The following is a 10,199-nucleotide window of genomic DNA, read 5'->3' on the forward strand; positions in this document are numbered from 1 at the left end:
GTGATAAACCCGCCGTCTCTCTGTCCCGCAGCGGCCACCGGAGACATCCCGGCCTACCAGCTGAGGGCGCCAAACCCCAGCCTGGCGCAGAGCCTGGTGATGGCCGCCTCGCCCAGCTCCCAGAATGCCTCAGGGCAGCACACCGAGGAGGTGAGCATGAAGAGGCAGGTGCGGCTGATGAAGAACAGGTGAGGCCCACACACACATAGACACACACGATCTTGTACTGCTATCTTAGTGAGGACACTCGTAGACATAATGTGTTATCCAGACTCTAACCCTGAACCCTAAACCCTTAATCCTAACCTTAACCCCAAACCTAACCCGAACCCTAACCCTAAAACCACATCTTGACCCTCAAGCAGTCCTTCAAATAAGTGAGGACCACCCAAAATGTCCGCACTTCACAAAAATGTCCTCACTCTGTTTGTTTAACCCCTTAACTCCCACCTGAATCGAGCACATTTTCTCCAGTTTGGCTTTACCCCAGTCCAAAAGCTTCTGGAAAAAAGCTGTGAAAATAGCAACAAAACGGAGACGAAACAATGATGGAAATGTGACAAAAAAGTGACGAAAAATTGATGAAAAAGTGACAAAAATGTCACAAGAAATTGACAAAAAATTTACGAAAAAAAGGACAAAAATGTGACAAAAAAAAGACAAAAATTGACAAAAATGTGATAAAAATGTGATTAAAAAATGGACAAAAAAATAATTAAAAAATGGACAAAAAAATGACAAAAAACCACAAAAAAATAATAAAAAATGGACAAAAAAATTACAAAAAAAATTGTCCAAAAAATTACAAAAATGTGATACAAATTTGACAAAAAAAGACCAAAATTTAATAAAAAATTGACACAAAAAAATTGACAAAAAAAAGGACAAATGTGACAAAAATGTGATAAAAAATTGACAAAAAAAATAATTTAAAAATTGACAAAAAAAATGACCAAAAAGTTCCAAAAATGAGTTGAACACCCAACAAAAAAATGATGACGTGAGGAACAAGATCCTCTCGGTTCAGGCGGGAGTTAAGAGGTTAAAAACTTGGTCCTCACAATGTCGTAATTACAAGAACACACACACATGGATCATTATCATCATAAATTATCGGCAGTGTGGGAATCAAACCCCCAGCCTTTGCATTGGAGTCGAGATCTGTAATGATCGGTTTGAATTTTGAATAAAATATTTTGTCATAATTTCAGTGACTAAAACGAGACTAAAGCTAAATTAAAATATGTGGACTCTCAAGCTTTGAATTGTTATTGTTATTGTTGTTATTTTTCGATACCGATCCCTGAACGATACTTTTTCCAATACTAAAATCGGGTTGATCTATGGGGAATAATTTGGGGGGGAAATTGGGGGAAATTATGGCAAAAATAATAAGGAAAAATGGCGGTAAATTCAGAAATAAATGGTGGGGAAATTGTAGAAAAATTGGGGGAAAACAGGGAAAATATTAGTGATAAAAAATGGCAAAAATGAGGAAAGAATGAAGGCAAAAAAATAAGGTAAAATGGGGCAAACATTCAGATTGTTTTATTTTATTTGAGCTGGTCGTGAACTGTTGCCGCTTCTTCACCTCTGACCTCGTTTCTCGCAGGGAGGCGGCGCGGGAATGTCGCCGGAAAAAGAAGGAATACGTGAAGTGTTTGGAGAACCGCGTGGCCGTGCTGGAAAACCAGAACAAGACTCTGATCGAGGAGCTGAAGGCGCTCAAGGACATTTACTGCCACAAAGCCGAGTGAAAACGAAAGCCGCGCGGAAACTGAACTCCGTGAAACCCTGAGGAAACTCGGCCCCCCCTTGTTTTAACCTGACCCACCGCGGCAGCCAATCAGAGCGCGGCGCGGACAGGAAGAGGAAGTGCAGCTGCTTCCTGTGCACAGATCTGGAACGAGGCACCAGCGGCAAATCTCTCCGAAACTATCCACACAAAACTACACATGAGGAGAATCACCAGGGATTTCAGATTTATTTAAAGGGGGGGTATTATGCAAAATGGACTTTTCCAAGCTTTACATCATGTTATTATGTCATTCCCTCATTAAAAACATGCCTGAAGTGTTGCCTTGGCACATTCACGTATTTCTGAGTAATCTGTAAAAACTCTGATGGCGGCCATTTTAGGGATAGGTTTGCCTGAGTCCTCCTAGGAACGCCCCCACCTCCTGGAGACGCCTCCGAGCTTTGGTCACCAGCCGAGTAACCAACCACTGCTCCTCAGCAGAACCCCCTCCCCACTGATGCCACAGACAGCGTGTGGAGGGGGCGTGTCTAAAGGCTCAGAGGTTCTTAACCCCTTAACTCCCGCCTGAACCGAGCACATTTTCTCCAGTTTGGCTTTACCCCAATCCAAAAGCTTCTGGAAAAAAGGTGTGAAAATAGCGACAAAACTGAGACGAAAACAATGATGGAAATGTCACAAAAAAGTCACAAGAAATTGACAAAAATGTGTCGAAAAAATGACAAAAATTTGATGAAAAATTGACCAAAAATTGACAAAAAAATGACAAAACAAAATGAAAAAAAAATTACAAAAATGTGATAAAAATTTGACAAGAAAGTTACAAAAAATTGACGAAAATGTGTCAAAAATATAATTAAAAAATGTGATAAAAAAGTGACAAAAAATGACAAAAATGTGACAAAAATGTGATGAAAAATTGATACAAATCTGACAAAAAATTTAGGAAAAATTTGACAAAAAATGGACGAATAAAATGACAAAAAAATGACAAAAAAGTTACAAAAATGTGTCAAAAATGTGATAAAAAATGTGATAAAAATTGACAAAAAATGACAAAAATGTGACAAAAATTTGACGAAAAAATGACAAAAAATTGACAAAAAATGGACCAAAAATGGACCAAAAAAAGACAAAAAAAATGACAAGAAAGTTACAAAAATTTGACGAAAATGTGTCAAAAATGTGATAAAAAAATATGATAAAAATTGTCAAAAAATGACAAAAATTTGACAAAAATTTGATTAAAAAATGACAAAAAATGACAAAAAAAAAATGACAAAAAAGTTACAAAAATGAGTTGAATACCCAACAAAAAAGTGATGGAAAAAAAATCTGATAACGTGAGGAAAAAGATCACTCGGTTCAGGCGGGAGTTAAGAGGTTCTTAAAGACATTCACGACAGCCATTTTGAGAGAGCAGTTTTATACAAGGCAGTTATTCTGATTTATTTACAGACCAACAGAAGGTTTGCTCATCATTGTAGTGTGATATAGACTATGTGACTGACAAAAGCATAACACCCCCTCTTTAAGCTAAAGCAGGACACTGTAACCGATCTATGTCTGACTCTGTGGAATTTAAATATGCACTAATCTGTGTGAGCTTTAAGACGGCACTTTGTGATTGTAAAGATCATGTCCTGCATGTTTGATTTCCATGTTCTCCTTCAGTGGTTTCCTAAAGCTCACGTGTACAGGTCTGAGAACATAACATACAACTACATCATGCAGCATAGATTATACTTACCAGGTGAGAGCTTTTACAACATAATGACTCAGATTAGAGCTACTTTCAGACCAAAGACAGTTCACAGCAAACACAGGCCAGTCGTTAGGGATTCTTCAAGGTTTAGAATATCTGTAATACAATAAATGCTTGTTATTTGCTTATATTTATGGGGTAAAAAGGTCATTTAAGTTTCCCTGAGCTGCTTTTCCTTCTGAAATCCTGGGCCTAGAGTTTTATAGATTAAAGCACAACACAGTGGGGCGAGCCGAATGTAAAGTCAATATTCTTTAAGAGGTTTCTGAGTGTTTCTAAATGTAGCTGAATGAGAAAACGCTGGTTTGTTTGTGAGGCATAAACGTCATATTTAGGGCTGGACGCCGTTACATATCGCTGCTTTAACGATACTTGGCTTCCGATACCTTTACTCACATATTTGTCGACTAAAACCAGGAAACAGAACAATAACGTGTGGAAGATCAGGTTCATCTCCAATGTCAAGAAATGTGTGAAAATGTGGAAAATTGTGGCAACATTAAGGAAAAAATGGGAAAAAATGCAGGCAAAAGTGGGGGGAATCCCTTCCTTTAACGCTCCTCAACTAGTTCCTGCTTTCAATTCCGGTAGTACCTAAACTGTTTTCCTGATGTCAGGCTGGCGTTGATTAAAGGGATATTTCAGGATTTTTGAAACAGGGCCTCATTTCTTAGTTATCCAGAGTGTTGCTGATTTCTGTTTTTTTGTGTGTAATTCATGCAGTTCTTATGTTTGAAGAGTCTTGTGGCGCTAGGCTAGTGCTAGGCTAGTGCATGTCTATGGTATCAGCTAGCCTGCATTAAAAACAGTGTGACCCGCTCCACAGAGCACCTGAGGCAAATCACTTATAACACCAGACTAACCATATAAATGTCTGTGTCCATAGAATAATGTTTGGAATATAACTGACCTGCATCACATGAAAGATCGCATTTTGAGGGACTATTTTCTCGCAGATCACTCCGCCGCTGCGTAGCTTATACAACCACGAAGCACAAAGGCATTTTAACCCCTTAACTCCCGCCTGAACCGAGCACATTTTCTCCAGTTTGGCTTCACCCCAGTCCAAAAGCTTCTGGAAAAAAGCTGTGAAAATAGCAACAAAAGTGAGACGAAAACAATGATGGAAATGTGACAAAAAAGTGACGAAAAAATGATGAAAAAGTTTCAAAAATGTCATAAAAATGTCACAAGGAATTGACAAAAAATGGTCGAAAAAATGGACGAAAAAATGACAAAAATGTGACAAAAATGAGTTGAATACCCAACAAAAAATTGATGAAAAAATAATCTGATGACGTGAAGGAAAAAGATCCTCTCGGTTCAGGCGGGAGTTAAGAGGTTAAATGCAAAATGGTTAATATTACTCTATCGACACAGACATTTATATGGTTAGTGATTTGCCTCAGGTGCTCTGTGGAGCGAGTCAGACTGAAATGTGCTAGCCTAGCACTAGCCTAGCGCCACGAAACTCTTCAAACATAAGAACTGCGTGAATTACAAAAAAAATATCTCCATAAATCAGCAACACTCTGGATAACTAGGAAATGAGGCTCCTCCGTGCTCGACATTCTTCAAATACGTGACGGTGTCCAGCCCTATTTCCATCGGGGGAGGAGTCAGTGGTTCAGGATGGCTACAAAGAGAGAAAAGCACTATTTATGTATTTTGATCAAGTCCTTTATGCAATGTAGGAAGTGCAACTCGCTGCTTTGGGCTGGGAATGTTCCGCATTAGCTCCATTAGAAAGTCTCCTTTAGTTTCCCACTCTGTGACCTTTGCTTCGCACCAGATGTATTTTGCTATAAAGCTATATTCTTGATGACGCAAATGTACAGCTAAGTCTATTTTTCTCTCCAGCCGACACAAAGTGCATGATCTATTTTCTCCGATACCTGTGTGACTGTGTAAACGTCTGTAAAGTGGATACGTTTATAGTGTTAGATGTTTCTGTGTTGGTTTTTTCAGCTTCACAGTTTTCAGTCGCATTTAGTATTTTGTAAAAAAAAAGAAAAAAAAAAGACCTTTATTTGTAACACGTCTCCTCTGATTGTAACGCATTTACAAAACTGTTTCTGGAATAAAATGTTTGCAGACGTCAGCACAGACGGCTCGGTTTCTCAGGAGCTTTGTGTCCCTGGTCGCCCACGGCAACTCGGGAGGTGAAATGATTAGTTTAAAAGGTTTGGGTTAAAATCGCAGGAGGAAAAGAGTCTTCAGGCAACCCGACCACATCTGAAGACAGGCCCCCGGTTTCACCACTTTAACCCCTTAACCCCCACCTGAACCGAGCAGATTTTGTCCAGTTTGGCTTTACCCCAGTCCAAAAGCTTCTGGAAAAAAGCTGTGAAAATAGCAACAAAACTGAGACGGAAACAATGATGGAAATGTGACAAAAAAGTGAGAAAACATTGACAAAAATGTGACAAAAAAATGACAAAAAAATGGCCAAAATGTAACCAAAAAAATGACAACAATTTGATAAAAAAATGGACAAAAAAATGAAAAAAAAAGTGATAAAAAATTGACCAAAAAATGACAAAAAAGCTACACAAATGAGTTGAAAACCCAACAAAAAAATGATGGAAAAAAAATTGGATGACGTGAGGAAAAAGATCCTCTCGGTTTAGGCTCCTGCCAAGAAGCTTTTAGATTTGGGTTAAGCCAAACTGGAGTAAATGTGCTGGGTTCATGTGGGGGTTCAGAGGTTAAAGGTGAAACTAGGCCACCGCGTCATGATTCACGGACAGACTTTGGTCCCGTCAGAGTCCACGGAGCAGACCACAGCCAGACCTTGGTCCAGGGGCGGACTGGGACTGAAAAACAGCCCTGGACTCTGACCAGCCTGGCCCAAGTTAGCGTAAATGTGACACTTCCACAAATACATATTTTAACCTCTTACCTCGTGCCTTAACACTAACGAGTGCATTTTCCCCAGTTGGGCTTTTTATTATTATTTTTTTGATCGGCATCATCAGCAAAAAGAGCGGGAAAGGCGGTCGTAGAAACAGAAGCAAAATCATTAATATAAATAATAAATAACAATGGTCCCAAAATTGAACCTTGTGGCACACCATACTCCACGGAATTCCTTTTAGATTCATGTTTTTTTTATACTGGGCTTTACCCGAATCTAAAAGCTTCTCGACTGGATATTAACAATGTAATGGCTCATTTGAAAGCTAAGACCTACAAAAGTGACGGAAACTTTTCGTCACGTCGCCACATTTTTGACATATTTTTGTTGTTTTTTTAATTATTTTTTCTATCATTTTTTGTTGTGTTTTTTTGTCCAATTTTTTCCCATGTTTTCATCCTCTTTTTATCAATTTTTGTTTCATTTTTTTGTTACATTTTTGTCATTTTTTCATCACATTTTTTGTATTTTTTTTTTTAATTTTTTTGTAATTTTTCCGTCAATTTTTTATCAATTTTTTTTCTTCATTTTTTTGTCGAATTTTTGTCACATTTTTGTCACATTATTGTCACATTTTTGTTGCATTTTTGTCACATTTTTGTTGAGTTTTTGTCACATTTTTGTTGCATTTTTGTCACATTTTTGTTGCGTTTTTGTCACATTTTTGATGCTTTTATCCCAAGAATCTTTTTGATTCGGGTAAAGCCAAACTGGAGAAAGTGGGATGCGTTCAGGTGGGAGTTTAACCTCTTACCCCCCGCCTTAACACTAACGAGTGCATTTTCCCCAGTTGGGCTTTTTATTATTATTTTTTTGATCAGTATCATCAGCAAAAAGAGCGGGAAAGGCGGTCGTAGAAACAGAAGCAAAATCATTCATATAAATAATAAATAATAATGGCCCCAAAATGGAACCTTGTGGTGCACCATACTCCACGGAATTCCTTTTAGATTCATGTTGGTTTTATACTGGGCTTTACCCAAATCTAAAAGCTTCTCGACTGGAGAGCAACAATGTAACGCCTCATTTGAAAGCTAAGACCTACAAAAGTGATGGACACTTTTCGTCACGTCGCCACATTTTTGTCATATTTTTGTTGTTTTTTTAATTATTTTTTCTATCATTTTTTGTTGTGTTTTTTTCTCCATTTTTTTCTCATGTTTTCATCCTCTTTTTATCAATTTTTTTTTCATTTTTTTGTTACATTTTTGTAATTTTTTTGTCAAATTTTTATCACATTTTTGTATTTTTTTGTCACATTTTTGTCATTATTTCATCACATTTTTTTTATTTTTTTGTTATTTTTTGTAATTTTTTTCATTTTTTCGTCAATTTTTTATCAATTTTTTTTCATCTTTTTGTTACATTTTTGTAATTTTTTGTCAAATGTTTTGCCAATTTTTTTTTTTCCGTCAATTTTTCATTATTATTTTTTTCATTTTTTCGTCAATTTTTTATCATTATTTTTAAAAAATGTTGTCAAATTTTTTTCAAATTTTTGTTGAATTTTTGTCACATTTTTGTGGAGACATTTTTGTGGGGACACTGAAGCTACAAACGTAGTTTACACCACATGGAGTGGATGTACAATTGTCTCATGTAAAGCGCTTTGTGACCATGTCTGTGAAAGGCGCTGTATAAATAAAGATCTTCTTCTTCTTCTAAATAACAATGGTCCCAAAATGGAACCTTGTGGTGCACCATACTCCACGGAATTCCTTTTAGATTCATGTTTTTTATACTGAGCTTTACCCAAATCTAAAAGCTTCTCGACTGGATATCAACAATGTAACGCCTCATTTGAAAGCTAAGACCTACAAAAGTGACGGAAACTTTTCGTCACGTCGCCACATTTTTGTCATATTTTTGTTGTTTTTTTAATTATTTTTTTTTATCATTTTTTGTTGTGTTTTTTTGTCCGATTTTTTTCTCATGTTTTCATCCTCTTTTTATCATTTTTTTTTCATTTTTTTTGTTACATTTTTTAAATTTTTTTGTCACATTTTTTCATCATTTTTTGTTACATTTTTGTAATTTTTTGTCAATTTTTTTTGCCAATTTTTTTGCCAACTTGTCGCCACATTTTTGTCATATTTTTGTTTGTGTTTTTTTGTCCGTGTTTTTCTCATGTTTTCATTCTCTTTTTCTCGCTATTTTGATGCTTTTCTTTTTAGCTTTTAGATTTGGGTAAAGCTTGGTTGAGGCGGGACTGGTGGCCCATCTGTGCTCTTCCAGGATGGACATATGGCCAGTCCGCCCCTGCCTTGGTCCAGACTCTTGTCGTTTTATCCGCGTTTTCCCCCACGCGCGTGTAAACGAACAGACATGTCCACGGTGCTGCTGCTGCGCTCACGGCGGGCCAGGTTCAGTCTGGACTGCAGCTCCCAATGGAAGTCTGTGAACTTCAAATCAAACAAACTCACCCTGAAAGAAAAAGTCCTTTTACATTTTCTAAAAAGTCCGTGAAGCCACTCGTGAATAATATTATTGTAATATTTAAATCACTGAACGCAGGTCACGTGTTGTTTTAAGAAGAAAAGTCACCTGTTAACCTCTTAACTCCCGCCTGAACCGAGAGGATCTTTTTCCTCACGTCATCAGATTTTTTTTTCATCATTTTTTTGTTGGGTATTCAACTCATTTTAGTAACTTTTTTGTCACATTTTTGTCATTTTTTCATCACATTTTTGTCACATTTTTTTGGTAATTTTTTGTCACATTTTTTGTAATTTTTGTTTTCATTTTTTCGTAAATTTTTTATTATTTTTTTTTTTTTTTCATTTTTTCGTAAATTTTTTATCAATTTTTTTTTCATTTTTTTGTTACATTTTTGTCACATTTTTTGGGGGATTTTTTTCGTCAAATTTTGTATTTTTTTTCCCGTCTTTTGTGACATTTTTTTTAGGTTTTTTTGTCAAATTTTTGTCAAATTTTTGTAGTTTTTTTGTCACATTTTTGCCACTTTTTCATAAATGTTTCGTCACTTTTTTGTCAATGTTTTCTCACTTTTTTGTCACATTTCCATCATTGTTTTCGTCTTAGTTTTGTTGCTATTTTCACACCTTTTTTCCCAGAAGCTTTTGGACTGGGGTAAAGCCAAACTGGAGAAAATGTGCTCGGTTCAGGTGAGGGGCTAAAAACAAAACGTTGGCTGCACTGGTGCATGCCGGGAAGTGGTATGTTGTTCACGCGGTACCATGAGGGAGGTACATGTTCCGGAAAACAAGCCTGTTCTGTACACTTGACTAGTTGTTAAAAATAAAAGCAGTGGAAACTACGCTTGCCTCCTTGACATTCATCACACTGGTGTCAGAAGTGGGATTGACGAAATGTCAAGTGAAAACTTTAAAACCATGATTTCTCAGTTGGAAGCACTGATGAAAGAAGAACCCGAAGAAAGTGTACCCTTCTACGCCTTACAACAGCGGGAAGACAGGCAGCTGTTTGCTAACCAAGACCGAGGAGAGAGACGTGGCGCCTTCGCGGAGAATGCCGCGCTGAGGCGGGAGCAGTTCACGGAGGAAGCCGCCGGAGCCAGGGCCCGACCTTCACAGCGAGAAATGCAACAAGCTAACCCGTCAAAACCGCCCCAAATGGACCGGACAGAGAGAACCCGACTCCACGTAGAAGACACTCTGGAGCGTCGCGAGCAGGGAATGCTAGCTGCTAGAGGAGTGGCGGACAACTTACCAGCAGAGCGGCCTCAGCAGCAGCGGCAGTCCATGATTAAACTCCACCGCTACAACGGGGAGGAACCGGCC

At 37.6% G+C, this 10,199-nt stretch overlaps 1 protein-coding gene across 1 annotated transcript in view; it reads left to right on the top strand.

The window, feature by feature from the left end:
- crema (cAMP responsive element modulator a) overlaps positions 1–1,801 on the top strand; it is a 3,709-nt gene extending 1,908 nt beyond the window's left edge. The window contains exons 2-3 of the mRNA XM_079561069.1: positions 32–188; positions 1,613–1,801. Coding sequence (XP_079417195.1) covers positions 32–188; positions 1,613–1,757 — 302 coding nt within the window. The 3' untranslated portion in view covers positions 1,758–1,801. The remainder of the gene's footprint in view (positions 1–31; positions 189–1,612) is intronic.
- The last annotated feature ends 8,398 nt before the right edge of the window (positions 1,802–10,199 follow it).

This window comes from Gobius niger (assembly GCF_951799975.1).
Source record: "Gobius niger genome assembly, chromosome: 8".
Classification (NCBI taxonomy): Eukaryota; Metazoa; Chordata; class Actinopteri; order Gobiiformes; family Gobiidae; genus Gobius; species Gobius niger.